The following is a 23,625-nucleotide window of genomic DNA, read 5'->3' as shown; positions in this document are numbered from 1 at the left end:
CTTATGGATTGGGTTCCGTCTGTCCGTCCGTCCGTCCGTGTGTCCGTGCGTCTGCAGCCGTTTCTTGGAGATGCCTGGACCGATTTTTTTCAAACTTGGTACAGGGGCAACATGCTATGGCATACATATGCACGTCAATTTGTTTTATGATACGATCCAATATGGCTGCCTAGCAACCATTTTGTTTGCGAATTTTCCCTGTCTTAAGCCATAACTCAGACGTGCTTTAACAGATCTCATTCAAAGTTGGTATTAGGACAGTGTTCTAAAACATACATGTGCATATCCATTTTCGTCGTGATACGATCCAATATGGCTGCCTGGCAGCCATTTTGTTTTGTGAATTTTCCATGTCCAAAGCCATAACTCAGACATGCTTGAACAGATCTCATTCAAAGTTGGTATTAGGACAGTGTTCTATGACATACATGTGCATATCCATTTTTGTTATGATACGATCCAATATGGCTGCCTGGCAGCCATTTTGTTTTGTGAATTTTCCATGTCCAAAGCCATAACTCAGACATGCTTAAACAGATCTCATTCAAAGTTGGTATTAGGACAATGTTCTGTGACATACATGTGCATATCCATTTTCGTCGTGATACGATCCAATATGGCTGCCTGGCAGCCATTTTGTTTGTGAATTTTCCATGTCCAAAGCCATAACTCAGACATGCTTAAACAGATCTCATTCAAAGTTGGTATTAGGACAATGTTCTGTGACATACATGTGCATATCCATTTTCGTCGTGATACGATCCAATATGGCTGCCTGGCAGCCATTTTGTTTTGTGAATTTTCCATGTCCAAAGCCATAACTCAGACTCCATTTTCATCGTGATATGATCCCCCATACCCAACCAATCCTTTATTGTTGGAGGCATATTCCATGTCCAGCAAGCACACACAACATATCTAAGTCTGTTTGTTTTAGGTTCACAAATGTTGTTGCGTGATCAGAGTAGTGATAATTCCTTAAAACCCAATTATAGCGGGGAATATGTCATTCTCAATGACTTGTTTAAATGACAGATTTACTAGTTAACTCTATTGTGATACTGCATAATTTAAATGACAGATTTACTAGTTAACTCTATTGTGATACTACATAATTTACATGACAGATTTACTAGTTAACTCTTGTGATACTGCATAATTTAAATGACAGATTTACTAGTTAACTCTATTGTGACACTACATAATTTAAATGACAGATTTACTAGTTAACTCTATTGTGATACTACATAATTTACATGACAGATTTACTAGTTAACTCTATTGTGATACTGCATAATTTAAATGACAGATTTACTAGTTAACTCTATTATAATTGTGACACTACATAATTTAAATGACAGATTTACTAGTTAACTCTATTGTGACACTACATAATTTAAATGACAGATTTACTAGTTAACTCTATTGTGATACTGCATAATTTAAATGACAGATTTACTAGTTAACTCTATTGTGACACTACATAATTTAAATGACAGATTTACTAGTTAACTCTATTGTGACACTGCATAATTTAAATGACAGATTTACTAGTTAACTCTATTGTGACACTGCATGTAACTGTCCATTGCTTGTCTTGTTATTTCAGGTACACTATTAATATGCATGTTTTTGTTTGAATTTAGTTATTCTGCACAACCAGCTGTTAATAACAACAAATATCTCGCACTGTTCTCACTACTCAAAACAGAACCTTTCCACCTACAACTTGGTCAACTGATGTAAGACATACCTAGGTAGTTACAACTAATAGAAGTTTGATTTTATGACATACCTAGGGAGTTATAACTAGTAGAAGTTTGACATACCTAGGGATTACAAATAACTACAAATTTGATTTTATTACATACCTAGGTAGTTACAACTAATAGAAGTTTGACATACTTAGGGAGTTACAAATAACTACAAATTTGATTTTATGACATACCTAGGGAGTTACAAATAGCTACAAATTTGATTTTATTACATACCTAGGGAGTTATAACTAGTAGAAGTATGACATACCTAGGGAGTTACAAATAACTACAAATTTGATTTTATTACATACCTAGGTAGTTACAACTAGTAGAAGTTTGACATACTTAGGGAGTTAAAAATAACTACAAATTTGATTTTATGACATACCTAGGGAGTTACAAATAACTACAAATTTGATTTTATTACATACCTAGGGAGTTATAACTAGTAGAAGTATGACATACCTAGGGAGTTACAAATAACTACAAATTTGATTTTATTACATACCTAGGTAGTTACAACTAGTAGAAGTTTGACATACTTAGGGAGTTACAAATAACTACAAATTTGATTTTATTACATACCTAGGTAGTTACAACTAGTAGAAGTTTGACATACTTAGGGAGTTACAAATAACTACAAATTTGATTTTATGACATACCTAGGGAGTTACAAATAACTACAAATTTGATTTTATGACATACCTAGGACTTTTCAAAGTTATGATGTACATAAGTGGTTGTCAAAATTCATTGTAATTATGACTCACTGTAGATGGAATAATTCTGTCTGGGTAGTGAGAATTTCTTTCCTAGCATGGTTGCTGTTATGTCTAACACTTTTCTGATTCTTATTTTACAGTGCTTTGCTTTCCAATATCATAATGATCTCTCACTTTATTATTTCAAGTTCACAGATGTTTTGTCATTTTGTGTGTCAAAAATAAGTTGTTATATGCATGTATATTTTGGTATTAACTTTTTCTATTGTTAGATGGATAAGTTGAGTTGTACATGTGATAAGTTGTAATGCATTTGAGAAATGTTGAAGTGTGTACTAGTATATTAGATATACTGAAATGTGTATACAATATTATTGAAAATTTTAATGTATATGTGATGTCAAAATATACATGTGACATATTCACATGTATATGTGATAAGTTGTAATGTTTTATGTTGAAATTTACTCCAGATAAGTTGTAATGTTTTATGTTGAAATTTACTCCACATATGTTGAAATGTGTATGTGATATATTAAAATGTACACAGATAAGTTGAAATGTGTATGTGATATATTAAAATGTACACAGATATGTTGAAATGTGTATGTGATATATTAAAATGTACACAGATATGTTGAAATGTGTATGTGATATATTAAAATGTACACAGATAAGTTGAAATGTGTATGTGATATATTAAAATGTACACAGATATGTTGAAATGTGTATGTGATAAGTGGAAATGTACATGACTGTGATATCTGGCACAGTTTTGCAACTAACAAGTGCATACCTAGCAAATTTAGTCGAACTAACTCTCTTTTTTGTTGTATCGATTATATTTTAAATGTGTCCAAGTAGTAGATATTATAATAAATGTCCGTGTTTCCGCTGTCACTTGTTTTTCTGTAAATTTACAAAGATTTGGGGAAATTTATAAATTTTTTCCATGTGTAGTTTGTAAAATTTATGATAGACTTCCATTTAGGAATTCCATGCATGGCCACCATTTCATGAAAAATGACTAACTACTAAACTAGTGTTCTGCTGTGGCTGTGCCCTTGCATCAAGCCAAAAAAATTCATATGAAGCATCAAAATATGTGAGGTGGAGCTCTTTGGCAAGTAATTGTCTGCTTTTACCTGTCATCAAAATACTGATCCTGCATCAATCCTGCATTAATTCCTCCAATCCAAGTCATTTTTGGCTCTGCCCCCTCCACCACACCCAGAGAGCCATTCTGTTTGTCTTTCAAGTCGGACATGTGCACCACCCAAGCCATGTTATGTTTGTACTAAATGGTCGGAGAAAAAGTGGTGGAAATTTGGAAAACAAAGACAAACAGCTTTCATCTAAGCTTAGTGCCACTTCAAAGGTTTCTGACACTGCCCCTATGAAGTCAAACATGCATGCCTCGGCTGTAACAGTAAGTTACTCCTTTATATCAGAACTGAAGTTAGGTAAGCAAGCTTCTAGTTCTGTTGTTTTTAAACTATCCTTTTCAGGAGGAATATTTGGTAACAGTGCGATTTACAGTCCTCTCCCTGAGACAACTGACTTCCACAAGTACTGTACAGCTGTCATGTTTTACCGTTCTTCATATAGCTATCACTTTTCCCTTACCCACATACCTTCCACTAGGCTAGGCAGGCTTGGCTACTACTGTACTAGTCAGACTGTTAATGGTGAAGGTACACAGACTGGTTTACATACCAATCAGGGTAATTTTTCAAGGGTCAGTCAGAATGGTTATCGTTGAATTACCAATGCTATTTTAGTCTTCATCCATGCTGACTTCCTGCATGGTCAGGACTAATTCCCACTTTGTATAGGGGTGAAACTATAGCAGGAATCCCTGGAAGTGTCAAAAGTTCTCAGACTATTACACATTGCAATGAGCGAACTATCGTGTTTCTGATTCAGTAAGAGGACGTGCAGCACTCATTTTGAAGAAGGTGGATGCCTTACTGAAACGAGAGCCTAACTCTTTAACACAGGAACTGAAACAGGAGGCAATTAGAGGCTCCTCATTTTCCACTTCCTTGTTATTCACTTTTGAGTTCATTAGCCCACCGGACAAAGGGAATGGTTAATGTGGGAGTCCCACACCCTACCGCTCCAGCAAAACCGGTCGAAGGCTAACCACACAAGTGATATAGTATGGTGCCTAGCAGGAGTAAACCAGGACAGCCGTAGAGGTCATCCATATGATAAGCTGAGTAAACAACGGGGTAGAGGCTAGGCCAGCCCCGATTAGCCCTTACTTTCTTTGGCAAAAGTAACTCAAAGAAACTGGGCGTAGCCTCACTTTGCAAATGCTTGAGATGCAATTTTGCAAATCAAGTGCAGTTGTCCCACTGTTATGTCCATGGTTAGGGACGGGTATGTGCTGGAATTTGCCAGATGACCATTCTCACCACAACTCTGTTCATAGCCCATATAACAAGAGCTATGGACAGACAAAGAACACACAAGAAAAAAAAGGGCCATCTAAGTATTATCCAAGTGTAGTCAAGAGGGATTAACAGCCATCTCTTCCAAAGTTCAAGAAGTTAGGTAGATGGCACCCAATTCTCAATCTAATGGCAAACAATTAATTAGTTATTTGCATAATTGATCGTTTTATAGCACAAATGAATCCAGTCTGAGATTCAGAAGTGCTATAGGCATGGTGAAATGTCTGTCTGTGTGTATGTATGTGTGTATGTGTGTGTCTGTCAAAAACCACCAGACCGATTGCCTCAATTGGTATTTGATGGGGACATTACTTAGGGTGTGTGGATGGGAAATTGTTCAAATGAAAATGATCGCATCATTAGCTATAGTTGATACATTAGCTATAGTTGAGATAGATACATTAGCTATAGGTGAGTTAGGCACATTAGCCATAGTTGAGATAGATACATTAGCCATAGTTGAAATAGATACATTAGCTATAGGTGAGTGAGGCACATTAGCCATAGTTGAGATAGATACATTAGCTATAGTTGAGATAGATACATTAGCCATAGGTGAGTTAGGCACATTAGCCATAGTTGAGATAGATACATTGATTGTAGGGTGAGTTACAGCTTTTTTCCTTAGACCGAGCCAGTTGTACTGAATAAACTACCAAGATCAATGACCCGATCACAAGGTTTCATGTTGAGATAGACACCATAAAGATAACACACAAACATCACTTACACTGTGTGGGCTCTTTATTTAGTGCATGATATAAACAGTAACAGCATGCGCACTACTACACAAGGTATAATCAGTTGAAGTTCAAACAAAATCTGTCGTCACCACCTAGTGAAAGTTGGTAGAATCTGTTAAAGTTTAGACACAAAATATACTGAAGCAGTTGTCCTGTTTGTATTTTTGTCAATTTATATGGCTTTCCATAGGGACTCTGTATGGGATGATGTCGACATTTATGCTGACCGTTTCCCTTCAATTTCCAGTTCAATCGGACTTTTATACACATACTACTGGGTGGGTTTTAATTTTTTTGTGGGTCGTCATCTTTGACTTCATAATCCAGAGCTCGTTTAGATGTTGGCGTTGCTCCGTGACATATGCTTGTTGACGTTCTTGGCTTGGTAATCTAATCACGGCGGGAGAAGTCCCCTCTTCAACTTTCACGTTAACGGTTGGTACATTGCATGAATAAGAACAGTGCCGTAGGAATCGCGAATAGCTACGATGGTTAAGGTCAACGTAAGTGCCCTCGACGTCCTTGTATGAAACTCTCATGACAGCAAGTCGGCTGAGAAATGGAATTTCACTCTGAATCATTTTGCAAAATGAACCAAAATCCATCAAGCACATGTCACTGTATTGCATATCAATCACAGAACAACGCTCTTTGTTGTGATAGTCGAAGTGAACTTTCAGATCGACCAGTTCGGATGGAGACATTCCGTGGATCCTTCGAAAATGCCATTGTAGGTTTACAACTCTAACACATTCAATGTTCTAACTTCGTCGTTGAACTTGGTAGTTTTCCATAAGAGTTTATAAGAATGCTGTCCTACTCGAGAGTGAATTATCAAGGAATTGCGTGATTTCCGGGTTATTCCATGAAAAGTTTGGAGGGGTGATGTCAGAGTTCATGTACAATGACAGTATTATTTTGCAACGCGTGGTCCCTAGCAATAATTTTAAAGCTAATGTGAGACAATAAAATGTAGATGGTTTATTTATCATTTCATTACCACTATGATGACGTACTAGTATTAGTAAATGAAGTGATACAATTAGGATTACAATTGCTTTCTAATATTTATTGCTATTTCTGATTATTGCCGGTGAACACCCCTACCATGGCTAAACAATTCAAAGTCTGTCACTGTTCGTAAGCTTATTAAATACAACCATGTATATCATGAGATCAACACTTCGATTACGTCGCAGACAATCGTCACAGTACTAACACGTTGACGATACAGCATACATTTGATCAATTCCTGTAATTCGTAGTACGCATGTAATAGGAATCAATCATGGAAAACGGTTTCATAAAACAGAACGTACATGGAAGGGAATATGAAACTGGAAAACCGATGACAAGTGATCTGAGAAGGCTATTGATTCACGAGCTGAGAGACAGAGGGGCTGATGTAGAAACCCGATTCATCCCTCACGGTGAAACAACCAAAGTGGCGGGGAAGTTTAAAGTGTCGCGCAGCGCAGTCAGAAATGTGTGGATACGCTACTGTGAGAGTGGAACAACACAACCACGAAGATGTACTGGTGTCCGAATTAATCGAAGGAAACTGAATGATCAAGAAGAGCGGTATATACAGTTTTTGAAGACGGAAACGCCATCTATATCCTATGTCGAAATACAACAGAAACTTCTCGAATTTTCCAATGTTGATGTCGCCATTTCTACAATATGTTAAACTTTGAAATATAGGTTGAGTGGTCCATGGACATGGAAAAAGATGATAACTCCACCTGCAGAACGATTTACCGATGCAAACTTAGTATACACGCAGAGATATATCGATGCCTTACACAACGTAAACCCATACAAAATTAAATTTATGGATGAGAGTGGTTTTAGTTTCCCCAGCGTAACAAACAGGAAATATGGACATGCACCGATTGGTCTTCCCGCCATTGAAATCCAACATTACGCGAAACAACCAAACTTAACCCTGAATCTATTGATTAGTGCTCATGGTGTCTGTCATGCAAACGTCATCCATGGAGCGTCAGATACTGATGACTATTTGAATTTTTTCAATGAAGCGGCAAACAGTGTAATGGATGACGATTTACCTGCCCTTGAAGTAGGCGATATCGTTGTAGTTGACAATTGTGCAACACATCATAATAGAGGGGGTCGTATTCTATCTGAATTTTTAGATAATATGGGAATAGAGTATGTATTTACTCCAACTCACTCCCCAGATTTCAATGCAGCGGAGTACGCGTTTGAAAATTTGAAAACAATTTTCAAGCAACCATTCTATCGACAGTTGAGTGGAGCGAATAAAGAATATGCTATATTGACGGCAGTTTCTGACATTTCACCAGCTGCTTGCCATGGATTTTTTTGTAAAGTTGGATATTTAAATGTTTGAATATATTTTATATCTGACAAACTGGAAAGTTCCCTAATAATTATGTATGCATGATAACTGTTTCAGTATAAAGACTGCATTTTAAGGTACACACCAACTTTCACTGGCTGGTGACCATGGATTATGTTTGAACTTCAACTGATTATACATTTTGTAGTAGTGTGGATGTTGTTACTGTTTATATCATTAATTAAATACAGAGCCCACACAGTGTAAGTAATGTTTGTGTGTTATTATTTTGGTGTCTATCTCAACATGAAACCTTGTTATCAGGTTCATTGATCTTGATAGTTTATTCAATACAACTGGCTTGGTCTATGGAAAAAAGCTGTAAGGCACATAAGCTGTAGTTAGTCCCCGCCAGACGAAGTCCGGGACAGGGACTTATGGATTGGGTTCCGTCTGTCCGTGCGTCCGTCCATCCGCAGCCGTTTCTTGGAGATGCCTGGACCAATTTTTTTTCAAACTTGGTACAGGGGCAACATACAATGGCATACATATGCACGTCAATTTGTTTCATGATACGATCCAATATGGCTGCCTAGCAGCCATTTTGTTTGCTATAGTTGGTATTAGGACAGTGTTCTATGACATACATGTGCATATCCATTTTCGTCGTGATACGATCCCCCATACCCGACCCATCCTTTATTGTTGTAGGCATGTTCAATGTCCAACAAGCAGACACAACATATCTAAGTCTGTTTGATTTAGGTTCACAAGTGTTGTTGCGTGATCAGAGTAGTGATAATTCCTTAAAACCCAATCGTAGCGGGGACTATGTCATTCTCAATGCCTTTTAGGATAGATACATTGATTGTAGGTGAGTTCAGCATATTAGGTATACTTGAGATAAAGGATAATGATTTGAGGTGAGTAAGGCACATTAGCTATACTTGAGATAGATACTTTAGCTTTAGTTTAGTTATGTATATTAGCTATAGTTGAGTTAGGCATATTAATTATGGCTGAGTTATACATAGTAGCTATAGTTGAGTTAGGCATATTAATTATGGCTGAGTTATACATAGTAGCTATAGTTGAGTTAGGCATATTAATTATGGCTGAGTTATACATAGTAGCTATAGTTGAGTTAGTTACATAAGTTATAGTTGAGTTAGGCACATCAGATGTAGTTGACTTGGGTACACTAGCCATAGCTGAGTTAGGTACATCCCCTATAGTTGAGTTAGGTACATTTGCTAAAGTTCAGTTAGGTATATTAGTTATAGTTGAGTTAGGTATATCAGCTATAGTTTAGTTAGGTATATCAGCTATAGTTGAGTTAGGTACATTTGCTATAGTTGAGTTAGGTATATCAGCTATAGTTGAGTTAGGTATATCAGCTATAGTTGAGTTAGGTACATCCCCTATAGTTGAGTTAGGTACATTTGCTAAAGTTCAGTTAGGTATATTAGCTACAGTTGAGTTAGGTATATCAGCTATAGTTAGTCCCTGCGGACGTAGTCCGGAACGGGGACTTATGGATTGGGTTCTGTCCGTCCGTCCGTCCGTCCGTCCGTCGGCAGCCATTTCTTGGAGATGCCTGGACCGATTTTTTTCAAACTTGGTACAAGGGCAACATGCTATGGCATACATATGCACGTCAATTTGTTTTATGATACGATCCAATATGGCCGCCTAGCAACCATTTTGTTTGCGAATTTTCCCTGTCTAAAGCCATAACTCAGACATGCTTTAACAGATCTCATTCAAAGTTGGTATTAGGACAGTGTTCTATGACATACATGTGCATATTCATTGTTGTCATGATACGATCCAATATGGCCGCCTAGCAGCCATTTTGTTTGTGAATTTTCTATGTCCAAAGCCATAACTCAGACATGCTTGAAGAGATCTCATTCAAAGTTGGTATTAGGACAGTGTTCTATGACATACATGTGCATATCCATTTTCATTGTGATACGATCCAATATGGCTGCCTGGTAGCCATTTTGTTTGCGAATTTTCATGTCCAAAGCCATAACTCAGACATGCTTTAACAGATCTCATTCAAAGTTGGTATTGGGACAGTGTTCTATGACATACATGTGCATATCCATTTTCGTCGTGATACGATCCAATATGGCTGCCTGGCAGCCATTTTGTTTGTGAATTTTCCATGTCCAAAGCCATAACTCAGACATGCTTAAACAGATCTCATTCAAAGTTGGTATTAGGACAGTGTTCTATGACATACATGTGCATATCCATTTTCGTCGTGATACGATCCAATATGGCTGCCTGGCAGCCATTTTGTTTTGTGAATTTTCCATGTCCAAAGCCATAACTCAGACTCCATTTTCATCGTGATATGATCCCCCATACCCAACCAATCCTTTATTGTTGGAGGCATATTCCATGTCCAACAAGCACACACAACATATCTAAGTCTGTTTGTTTTAGGTTCACAAATGTTGTTGCGTGATCAGAGTAGTGATAATTCCTTAAAACCCAATTATAGCGGGGACTATGTCATTCTCAATTACTTGTTTAGTTAGGTATATCAGCTATAGTTGAGTTAGGTACATCCCCTATAGTTGAGTTAGGTACATTTGCTATAGTTGAGTTAGGTATATCAGCTATAGTTGAGTTAGGTATATCAGCTATAGTTGAGTTAGGTATATCAGCTATAGTTGAGTTAGGTATATCAGCTATAGTTGAGTTAGGTATATCAGCTATAGTTGAGTTAGGTATATCAGCTATAGCTGAGTTTAACAGATTAACAGTAGTTGCATTGTGCACATTAATTATGGCTGGGGCACATAGCAAGAGTTGAGTTTAATAGACACATTAGGTATACTTGAGTTAGGCATGTATATTGCTTAGTGGTACCATTCTGTTCCCCAGTCTGGAGGATGGAAAGCAAGCAGATGGTCTTATTCCAGTGAAAGGAGAAGACGTTGCCATGGATTCAATTGATGCTGACAAAGATTCAACTGAGAAACCTCCTCCAGAGGAAAGTGAGGAGTCTGAGGGGTGTGTTTAATTTTTCTTTTATTCCACATGTTTCCTTCTTTATTCTGTATATAGAAAATATGAGTGATGTGAATTAAGTACATCCTGAATGAACTACTAGGTCAGAGGAGGCATAGGCCAGACAGGGTACAGAGCATGATTGAAAATACCTCATTACTCTATGAACCTCCATTGAGTTAACTTCTGTCCATACAGTGACATTGTGTCCGTTACAACGGTGGCTGCTCACCAGTCGTATTTAGTGTGTTTTCATCTCGCCGTACCTTTCATCATTTTAGATACTATAAAAGCGACAATCTCAGCTGGTGTTTCTTCTTTTGTGCCATTAATCAATTTGGAATTATCACTAGGAATACAGATGTTTTGGCAATTTCATGAAGCATACTTGTCTTGATCCTTAGAAATTATCCTCAGTACTGTACTAAACGTTAAAGTTAGAATTTCAATTTCTGTTACTATGCCAACCTATATGCAAACTGCAGTAAGGAGGATGTGGCCGAGGTAGCCTATCAAATGATGACGGAAGAACCAGATGAGCCAGAACCCTTGCCTGAACCTGAACAAGAGCAGGAGCAGGAACCAGAACCAGAAGAGAGTGACAGATTACTAGAGTACGGTTCTCAATTCATCTCGAGCCTTGAGGTTCATGTTTAATTGTTTTCATGACATATAAAGAGCTAAGGACATGAATCTTTTGAAAAAGATATAAGGCTAAGCATGCAATGTCTATACTTGTAGAATTATTAGCCCCCCCCCCCCCCACACACACACACACACACACACACAGAGGCACAGCCTGGAGAGGGCTATAGGAATGACCATGGGCAGCTATAGCTCAGACACCCATAATGCAATTCCAACCAAACCTGGTGCAAATGTTAAACGCTATAGCATGCATGCAGGCCACTTAATTTTGTGACTTTGACCTTTATGACAAAATATTATCCTTAAAATACATATGTTGTCTCTTACCTCCAAAATATTCAATAGTAAACATCTAATGAGACTTTGACCTCAACCAATATATATTCAAGGTCAAATAGGAGAACTTTGTCTTTCTGTCATAACTCACAGTTTACATTTTCCTTGTATACTTTCACCCTAACCACCGTCATCAAGGTCAAAGAGTAAATGGCATAACTTATGAATTTTTGTATCTAGAGACACTATTCACTTGTCTGCACATATATTTATCAAGATAGCCTTCAAGCTTGGTACTAATCGTTGACCTTGACCTTCATCTTCAAGGTTAAATAGCAAATTTTTCAATAATGTCCAAGTTTTATACCTAGAGACGTCATTCAAGTATGTACCCTCACATTGTTATATGTGAGCTTACTATTTTTAAAAACTGCTGACCTTGACCTTCATCTTCAAAATCAAATTTAGATTTGCTCAATAACTTTGAAACTTTTGTTAATATGTTATCTATACTAATAATATCAGGGGTAACCTTGCAAGAAAATTTAGGACCATATTTCAGAAATCAATTAACAACACAGTATGTGTTGTGTTGGGGCCTATGTTTTCAAAAGCAGAAGACTTGTTAAGGTTTGAACTTGAAGTAAGGTAGAGCATCGAAATGTCTCACTGTAGAAGTATTTATTGTTTTATGTGTTTAGTACATGTATACCCAGGTGGGGTTATTAAAGGTACAATGTAATATCAACTGAATTCATCTGTATCACATAGTTATGACTTAGTTTGGTTACTTACACTGTATCACATAGTTATAACTTAGTTGAATTACTTACACTATCACATAGTTATAACTTAGTTGGGTTAATTACACTGTCACATATTTATGACTTAGTTGGGTTACTTACACTGTATCACATAGTTATGACTTAGTTGGGTTACTTACACTGTATCACATATTTATGACTTAGTTGGGTTACTTACACTGTATCACATAGTTATAACTTAGTTGGGTTACTTACACTGTATCACATAGTTATAACTTAGTTGAGTTACTTACACAGTATCACATAGTTATAACTTAGTTGGGTTACTTACACTGTATCACATAGTTATGACTTAATTGGGTTAATTACACTATCACATATTTATGACTTAGTTGGGTTACTTACACTGTATCACATAGTTATAACTTGGGTTAATTACACTATCACATATTTATGACTTAGTTGGGTTACTTACACTCTATCACATAGTTATAACTTAGTTTGGTTACTTACACAGTATCACATAGTTATAACTTAGTTGGGTTACTTACACTGTATCACATAGTTATGACTTAATTGGGTTAATTACACTATCACATATTTATGACTTAGTTGGGTTACTTACACAGTATCACATATTTATAACTTAGTTGGGTTACTTACGCTGTATCACATAGTTATAACTTAGTTGGGTTAATTACGCTATCACATATTTATGACTTAGTTGGGTTACTTACACAGTATCACATAGTTATAACTTAGTTGGGTTACTTACACAGTATCACATAGTTATAACTTAGTTGGGTTACTTACACTGTATCACATAGTTATAACTTAGTTGGGTTACTTACACTGTATCACATAGTTATAACTTAGTTGGGTTACTTACACTGTATCACATAGTTATAACTTAGTTGGGTTACTTACACTGTATCACACAGTTATGACTTAGTTGGGTTACTTACACTGTATCACACAGTTATGACTTAGTTGGGTTACTTACACTGTATCACATAGTTATAACTTAGTTGGGTTACTTACACTGTATCACATATTTATGACTTAGTTGGGTTACTTACACTGTATCACATAGTTATGACTTAGTTGGGTTACTTACACTGTATCACATATTTATAACTTAGTTGGGTTACTTACACTGTATCACATAGTTATAACTTAGTTGGGTTACTTACACTGTATCACATATAACTTAGTTGGGTTACTTACACTATCACATATTTATGACTTAGTTGGGTTACTTACACTATCACATAGTTATAACTTAGTTGGGTTACTTACACTATCACATAGTTATGACTTAGTTGGGTTACTTACACTGTATCACATAGTTATAACTTAGTTGGGTTACTTACACACTATCACATAGTTATAACTTAGTTGGGTTAATTACACTATCACATATTTATGACTTAGTTGGGTTACTTACACTGTATCACATAGTTATGACTTAGTTGGGTTACTTACACTGTATCACATAGTTATGACTTAGTTAGGTTACTTACACTGTATCACATAGTTATGACTTAATTGGGTTAATTACACTATCACATAGTTATGACTTAATTGGGTTACTTACACTATCACATTGTTATAACTTAGTTAGGTTACTTACACTGTATCACATAGTTATAACTTAGTTGGGTTACTTACACTATCACATATTTATGACTTAATTGGGTTAATTACACTGTATCACATAGTTATGACTTAGTTAGGTTAATTACACTATCACATATTTATGACTTAGTTGGGTAACTTACACTGTATCACATAGTTATAACTTAGTTGAATTACTTACACTGTATCACATAGTTATAACTTAGTTGGGTTACTTACACTATCACATAGTTATAACTTAGTTAGGTTAATTACACTATCACATATTTATGACTTAGTTGGGTTACTTACACACTATCACATAGTTATAACTTAGTTGGGTTACTTACACTATCACATAGTTATAACTTAGTTGGGTTACTTACACTGTATCACATAGTTATAACTTAGTTGGGTTTCCATCTGCATAGACATGTTACTTACACTATCATTTTTCATTTGTGTACTATCTTAAATTCTATTTTACAACCATCAATCCATCCATCCATCCATCCACCAATCAAACAACAGTGAACATACTGAGGAGAAGGAGAGTAATGAACTTGGTGAAGATGAAAAGGAGAGTTTGTTAAAAGGGTTTGTGAATGTTCCTTTCCACACATTAAATAAATCTAGTTTAAATATATGTGAAAAAGTAGCCTAGAAATACTAAATATATTAGATATGGTCCAGTTTCACTGTCACTATAGACTGCATGTGTAACACTTCAGTCCCTCACTTTGTCTGTCACTATCTCTGACTGCATTATGTAACTTTTACTCCTAACTATGCCCATGTGTCATTTATATAAATAATTTAATGTAACAATTCCTCAATCACCATATCTCTGACCATACATGTGTATGCTACACATCACTTGACCATCGTATGTATCACTGTTTCTGACTGCATTTTACCAGTCACCATGTCTATCACTGTCTCTGACTACGTGTTACACCATATCTATCACGGTCTCTGACTACATGTGTTCCACCATGTCTATCACTGTCTCTGACTACATGTGTTCCACCATGTCTATCACGGTCTCTGACTACATGTGTTACACCATATCTATCACTGTCTCTGACTACATGTGTTACACCATATCTATCACGGTCTCTGACTACATGTGTTAAATTACACCATATCTATCACGGTCTCTGACTACATGTGTTCCACCATGTCTATCACTGTCTCTGACTACATGTGTTAAATTACACCATATCTATCACGGTCTCTGACTACATGTGTTCCACCATGTCTATCACTGTCTCTGACTACATGTGTTAAATTACACCATGTCTATCACGGTCTCTGACTACATGTGTTCCACCATATCTATCACTGTCTCTGACTACATGTGTTCCACCATGTCTATCACTGTCTCTGACTACATGTGTTCCACCATGTCTATCACTGTCTCTGACTACATGTGTTACACCATGTCTATCACTGTCTCTGACTACATGTGTTCCACCATGTCTATCACTGTCTCTGACTACATGTGTTACACCATGTCTATCACTCTCTCTGACTACATGTGTTCTACCAGTCACCACATCTATCACTCTCTCTGACTGTGTGTTCTACCATCAGTCACCATATCTATCTCTCTCTCTGACTATGTGTGTTCTACCAGTCACCATATATCTCTCTCTCTGACTATGTGTGTTCTACCAGTCACCATATATCTCTCTCTCTGACTGTGTGTTCTACCAGTCGCCATCTCTCTCTCTCTCTCTCTCTCTCTCTCTCTCTCTCTCTCTCTCTCTCTCTCTCTCTCTCTCTCTCTCTCTCTCTCTCTCTCTCTCTCTCTCTCTCTCTCTCTCTCTCTCTCTCTCTCTCTCTCTCTCTCTCTCTCTCTCTCTCCCTCTCTCTCCCTCTCTCTCTCTCTCTCTGTGACTAAGTGTGTTCTACCATCAGTCGCCATATCTATCACTCTCTCTCACTACATGTGTTCTACCAGTCACCATATCTATCAGTCGATCTCTCTCTCTCTCTCTGACTATGTGTGTTCTACCAGTCACCACATCTATCACTCTCTCTGACTGTGTGTTCTACCAGTCACCATACATATCTATCACTCTCTCTGACTATGTGTGTTCTACCATTCACCATATCTATCATTGGTATTTGACTGCATGTGTCTTCTACTAGTCTGTCATTAGCTGATAATCATATGTGTATTCTCATACTTCATGACTGTTTCTGTGTGTCTGTAGCAAGGACAGTCAGACAGTAGAAGCAGACAGTCAGGATAATAATGATGGTGACCAGCTGATTGAACCAGATAAAGGGTGTGTTTTCTTACATTTTCAGTTTAACAATTTTGACATTATGTAAAGTTTCTCTACTTGAGAACATTACATAAACCTAAGTGTCTAGTTACTATGTGTAACTCAGTATTAGAGCCTCTTAATAATGTGAATACTGCAGTCTCTCTGTGTATGTGTGAGTGAGTATTATGTTGAGCAATGTGATAAATTGTGACTACTCTACTCACCAAAGGTCACACTTTAACTGATGAATAGTTTTAAGAAACCATGCATGAAATGCAGTTATTGAAAACATAATCCAAAACTGATTTCATGACATGAAACACAGTCTTGTAATAGTCATGGAAAACATAAAATTCACAACTAATATGATGACATGAAACATACTCATTGAAAACATAGTTCACAACTGTTATGACATGAAACATACTCATTGAAAACATAGTTCACAACTGTTATGACATGAAAGATACTCGTTGAAAACATTGTTCACAACTAATGTTATGACATGAAACATACTTGTTGAAAACATAGTTCACATTTAATGTTATGACATGAAATATACTCATTGAAAACATAGTTCACAACTAATGTTATGACATGAAATATACTCATTGAAAATATAGTTCACAACTAATGTTATGACATGAAATATACTCATTGAAAACATAGTTCACATTTAATGTTATGAAATGAAACATACTCATTGAAAACATAGTTCACATTTAATGTTATGACATGAAATATACTCGATGAAAACATAGTTCACAACTAATGTTATGACATGAAACATACTCGTTGAAAACATAGTTCACATTTAATGTTATGAAATGAAACATACTCATTGAAAACATAGTTCACAACTAATATTATGACATGAAATATACTCGTTGAAAACAGTTCACATTTAATGTTATGACATGAAACATACTCGTGAAAACATAGTTCACATTTAATGTTATGACATGAAACATACTTGTTGAAAACATAGTTCACATTTAATGTTATGAAATGAAAGATACTCGTTGAAAACATAGTTCACAACTAATGTTATGACATGAAACATACTCGTTGAAAACATAGTTCACATTTAATGTTATAACATGAAACATACTCATTGAAAACATAGTTCACAACTAATGTTATGACATCAAACAGTCATGGAAAAGATGCTATTCACAACTATTTGATGGCAAATTAATACAATATACATGTTTTGTCTTCAATCACATTATTCACAATTATGTCTAAAAGGACCATTGTGATGTATAGATATCCTGGTGTGTAATCAAATATACAGACGTTTAATAATATAATTGCCATGTGCTTGTATTGTTTTAGTTGATGCATTCTCATGTTCTCACATTAATGATAAACAAGGTTCAGTTGAGAGACACATTAGCTCATCTGTTGAGTCATGATGTTTAGAATCATTATTTTGTTCAAGATCAGCTCCAAGAGATTATAAGCTGTTCTTTCTCACTCAAATTTTAATCCAAAGTCAAACCTTTGCCCTTAAATACAGTTCTAATTAGTGCCCGCCGGACGAAGTCCGGGACGGGGACTTATGGATTGGGTTCCATCTGTCCATGCGTCCATCTGTCCATCCGTCCGTCCGTCGGCAGCCGTTTCTTGGAGATGCCTGGACCGATTTTTTTCAAACTTGGTACAGGGGCAATATACAATGGCATACATATGCACGTCAATTTGTTTCATGATACGATCCAATATGGCCGCCTAGCAGCCATTTTGTTTGCAAATTTGATTGTATCACGACGAAAATAGATATGCACATGTATGTCATAGAACACTGTCCTAATATCAACTTTGAATGAGATCTGTTCAAACTTGTCTGAGTTATGGCTTTAGACAGGGAAAATTTGCAAACAAAATGGCTGCTAGGCGGCCATATTGGATCGTATCTTGACAACAATGAATATGCACATGTATGTCATAGAACACTGTCCTAATACCAACTTTGAATGAGATCTGTTCAAACATGTCTGAGTTAAGGCTTTGGACATGGAAAATTTGCAAACAAAATGGCTGCCAGGCAGCCATATTGGATCGTATCACGATGAAAATGGATATGCACATGTATGTCATAGAACACTGTCCTAATACCAACTTTGAATGAGAACTGTTCAAACATGTCTGAGTTATGGCTTTAGACAGGGAAAATTTGCAAACAAAATGGCTGCTAGGCGGCCATATTGGATCATATCATGAAATAAATTGACGTGCATATGTATGCCATTGTATGTTGCCCCTGTACCAAGTTTGAAAGAAATCGGTCCAGGCATCTCCAAGAAACGGCTGCGGACGGACAGAACCCAATCCATAAGTCCCCGTCCCGGACTTCGTCCGGCGGGGACTAACAAGCAGACACAACATATCTAAGTCTGTTTGATTTAGGTTCACAGGTGTTGTTGCGTGATCAAAGTAGTGATAATTCCTTAAAAAACAATCATGTCATTCTCAATGACTTGTACTATTGCCTGTTTTGATATTTGTATAATATATATATATATATATATATAGGTTTGCAGAGAAGATATAATGTGTCACTTTATCTACAGCAGCTACAGTGTTTGTCTCTGCATGCAGTTATTTCTGAATGTACTGGATGTCAGTATGTCTTCATCTTTGTATTAGATTTACTGTTGTCTGTTAGCAGTTAACAGATACTGCCTTATTTCTGACTCTCTTAACAAAGAATTTATTCCAGCAGCTGATTTAGTACACACATAGATAACAATGATGTAAACAGACAATATTAGTTGAATGTTAATGGTGAAGACACAATTACTTTGAATTCATAAGGGATGTCATTCTTTCTTGCAGTGAAAGTACATCTATGGCAGAGTATGACACACAATATACCACACCTGCATACACGTATAAATACCCACAATATCCCACACCTGCATACACATATAAATACCCACAATATACCACACCTGCATACACGTATAAATACACACAATATCCCACACCTGCATACACGTATAAATACCCACAATATCCCACACCTGCATACACGTATAAATACACACAATATCCCTAACCTGCATACATGTATAAATACCCACAATATCCCACACCTGCATGCACGTATAAATACCAACAATATACCACACCTGCATACACACATTCTAAAATTGATTCATACGTTATTTTGTTGTTGTTGTTGTTGTTGTTGTTGTTGTTGTTGTTGTTGTTGTTGTTGTTAATACTGACACCATATTTGACATTCTCTAGCCATGTTGTAGCCTGGAAAAGTTTCTATATGTCCCCTACTCTGCTAGCCTAGAGACTTGTCTTGGAGTTACTATCTCAAGAAGCTCTGGCACGGTACACTAAGGATTTTAGCACAACTGATGTAGACATGGCAGTAGTGCTGTAGACATGGCAAAGTGTCGATCTGTCTGTCTATCTGTCTGTGTGGATGTGTGTAAGCAACTTAAGGTCAAAAACCGCTCGACTGATTGCCCTGATATTTGATAGGTGTATTACCGTGGGTGTCTAGTTGAAAAATTGTTCAAATCAAAATGATCTTACTACTGGTGTGTGAATTGGGTCAAAAAATGTTATTTTTGGTCAAAAAAATTAAACTCACAAACTACCAGGCAGATTGGTTTGAAATTTCGGGGGAACATTTTTAGGGAAAATTGTTCACAACATGATGATCCCATCAGTGATATGCAAATTAGGGCTAAAAATGTGTCTTTTTGGTCAAAAAGCTTTAATTCCAAAACTACTGAGAAGATTGGGCTGAAATTTAATGGGGATGCACCTGGTGGTATATAGATCAGAAAATATTAGCATATAATGATTTCATCAGTGATATGCAAATTAGGTGTAAATATGTGAGTTTTGGTCAAAACTCATCTCAAAAAGTAATTGGTGAATGAGACAGAAACTTGGTGAGATGTTTCTAGAAGTGTTATTCTGCAGATTTTCTTCAAAACGTTTTGACACAATTGGCCCTAGCAACCACGACCATGCCCTTAGCAACAACCAAATGGCAGTATATTTTAGTTAAATAACAACATCTGGTAGGCAAGTGAGTAAACATTCAAAAAATATATACAAATATCCCTAGCAACCCTGACCATGCGCATAGCAACAGCCAAACGGTCATGTATTTCACAAAGATAACAGGGATTCTTAGACAAGTGAAAAAAAAAATATTCAAGTGTATGGAAATATGCCTAGCAACAAGACCACACCTCATATATTGCAACAATAACAACAGGGATTAATAGACAAGTGAATAAACATTCAAAAAATGTATGCAGATATGTCTAGCAATATGACTACACCCATAGTAACAGCCAAAAGATCGTGTATATTGGAAAGATAACAACAGGGCTAGGGTTGGATAGGCAACTATACCTAGCATGGATCAGCATGTGGTTAAACATTTTTAAAAACTGTACAGTTGTGCTACAATGCCATTGGCACTATTTTTGAGATAGCAATGCCAAGACAGGTCTGTGGACTACTAATCTCCCTAAACCCCCTTTCATTACACTAACCAATAAGCAGGGCTTTCACTACACTAACCAATAAACAGGGGGCTTTCACTGCACTAACCAATGAACAGGGGCTTTCACTGCACTAACCAATGAACAGGGGGCTTTCACTGCACTAACTAGTTAGCAGAGGGCTTTCACTACACTAACCAATAAACAGGGGGCTTTCACTGCACGAACCAATAAGGAGGGGGCTTTCACTGCACTAACTAGTGAGCAGAGGGCTTTCATTACACGAACCAATTTGCAGTGGGCTTTCACTGTGCTAACCAATAAGCAGGGAGCTTTCACTACACGAACCAATTTGCAGTGGGCTTTCACTGTGCGAACCAATAAGCAGGGAGCTTTCACTACACTAACCAATTTGCAGTGGGCTTTCACTGTGCGAACCAATAAGCAGGGAGCTTTCACTACACTAACCAATTTGCAGTGGGCTTTCACTGTGCGAACCAATAAGCAGGGAGCTTTCACTACACTAACCAATAAGCAGGGAGCTTTCACTACAATAAGCAGGGAGCTTTCACTACACTAACCAATAAGCAGGGGGCTGTTACACTTCCTATACTGGAGCCTAGTTCCCACAGGTATTCCTAATAAAATAAGATAATAAAATATTTTTTTCTTGATTTGACCCTTGTATGTTAGATTATTGTTTAGTTTCAAAAGTAAAACTAATCATTTTGTACTGATCCTTGCAGGCCAAAACAAGAGTATGCAGCTGTACCCGACAGAGCAACTGAACTAGATGATATTGATACAAAGGTACCATTAGATTAGCTGATGTTAACATTGGTGAATTGTGTGTAACTGTCTGAAAGGACTGTCAAGTGGTATGGCAACAAGCTGATACGATGGAAATAATACTAGTTTTAAAAAAAATTAAATTTCTCCAAATTCATTGTGATACAAAGTAATATTTGATATACCAATGAAATGTTATGATGTTGTGTAACTTTACTACATTGTATCAAATAGTTTAACTATTATCCAATCAGATTTATTGAACAATTAGATAGATGAATTGCTTCTTGTGTTTACTGGTAGGCCATATCTGGCTTGTGCTTCATGTTGTATATAAATATATTATATTTAGTGACTCCAATCTTAGTACAGGTATTAGTTACTCTATGTTATTGCATAAACTTCTTTTCAACAGTACCTTTCATTGTTGCCATGGTTTTATGGTCACATTTCTTAGATGGTAGTGTTATTTTCTGATGTCTGTTCTGTATTACAAATTACAGTTGTTTTAAATCAGTTTTTGTCAAGTAACTTTTTTGTATTTTATTTATCTTCAAGTGATGTAATCTAGACTAAACCTTTTGTAATGATGACTACCTTATTCACAGACTGGCCACTGATGGCCCACAATGCACTATTCCTTGGTTGTAACAGTCGTGCTACCATGTTCTTGTACTGACCATAGCTAACCAACAGCACAATACTAGTATGCTGTGTGCTAGCATGTCAAACTGGGTATGCTAGTGACATTGCATGGACTTTCTATTCCAATCTAAAATACTTTTTGTCATGCCATTCATTGTCAGCATAGTTAATAAGGGAATGGCAATTCTTTTCTAGCCACTAACATGATGTGGTGATAATTTTTTATCTCTCAAAGGGGGAGCTTAAGAGATACCGACTGTCTGTCTGTCTGTCTGTCTGTCTGTCTGTCTGTCTCATCATCTCATCATCAATATCTAAAAAACCCTGGCTAGCTTGAAATGAAATTTGTTATAGAGATTCTGTGAGTTAATGCAGAGAATTGATTAGGTTTTGGTAAACATCCTATGAATATTAATGTTTTCTGGTAATTACGCAATATCTTCAGAATGCATGTTTAGAACTTCTTATAAGTTAGTACACGTGTTGATGATAACAATTAGTCACATATAACCTACAAAACTTGTTGATGTACAATAGCTTGTAAGTTTAATGAATCATTTGCATAATTAATGATTTTGGGACCTACTTTACTGATTTGTTTGGCTACTTATATCTACTTCCACACCAAAGTCCAATTATTGCACTCTTATCAAGTGCAAGATTGAACATTACTTGGAATAATTGATAACAAAACCATACACTGCCATTGTTTACATAGGAACTTATGATATTGAGATACAGAGAGCACACAAGATGGTAATCATTCTGTCATGAAGTCTCTCTCTCTCTCTCTCTCTCTCTCTCTCTCTCTCTCTCTCTCTCTCTCTCTCTCTCTCTCTCTCTCTCTCTCTCTCTCTCTCTCTCTCTCTCTCTCTCTCTCTCTCTCTCTCTCTCTCTCTCTCTCTCTCTCTCTCTCTCTCTCTCTCTCTCTCTCTCTCTCTCTCTCTCCAACCTCCCCCCCATGGTAAAAACATTTTGAAGATGTTTACTTTTGATTTACAAACAAAAATTGCTACTTATTTATGACCTAAGAATGTTTCTTAAAGCTTGCTAGCCTTAGAAATCTACACTTTCTTTTTTATTGGT

At 36.5% G+C, this 23,625-nt stretch overlaps 1 protein-coding gene across 1 annotated transcript in view; it reads left to right on the top strand.

The window, feature by feature from the left end:
* The window catches only part of LOC144444995 (neural cell adhesion molecule 2-like), a 136,534-nt gene extending 114,249 nt beyond the window's left edge, over nucleotides 1–22,285 (top strand). The window contains exons 15-19 of the mRNA XM_078134546.1: nucleotides 10,909–11,037; nucleotides 11,520–11,648; nucleotides 14,871–14,936; nucleotides 16,562–16,636; nucleotides 21,852–22,285. Of these exons, the coding sequence (XP_077990672.1) occupies nucleotides 10,909–11,037; nucleotides 11,520–11,648; nucleotides 14,871–14,936; nucleotides 16,562–16,636; nucleotides 21,852–21,930 (478 nt within the window). The 3' untranslated portion in view covers nucleotides 21,931–22,285. The remainder of the gene's footprint in view (nucleotides 1–10,908; nucleotides 11,038–11,519; nucleotides 11,649–14,870; nucleotides 14,937–16,561; nucleotides 16,637–21,851) is intronic.
* Nucleotides 22,286–23,625: the final 1,340 nt, after the last annotated feature.

This window comes from Glandiceps talaboti, chromosome 13 (assembly GCF_964340395.1).
Source record: "Glandiceps talaboti chromosome 13, keGlaTala1.1, whole genome shotgun sequence".
In the NCBI taxonomy this organism is placed as follows: domain Eukaryota; kingdom Metazoa; phylum Hemichordata; class Enteropneusta; family Spengelidae; genus Glandiceps; species Glandiceps talaboti.
This window is presented reverse-complemented; position numbering and strand designations above follow the sequence as displayed.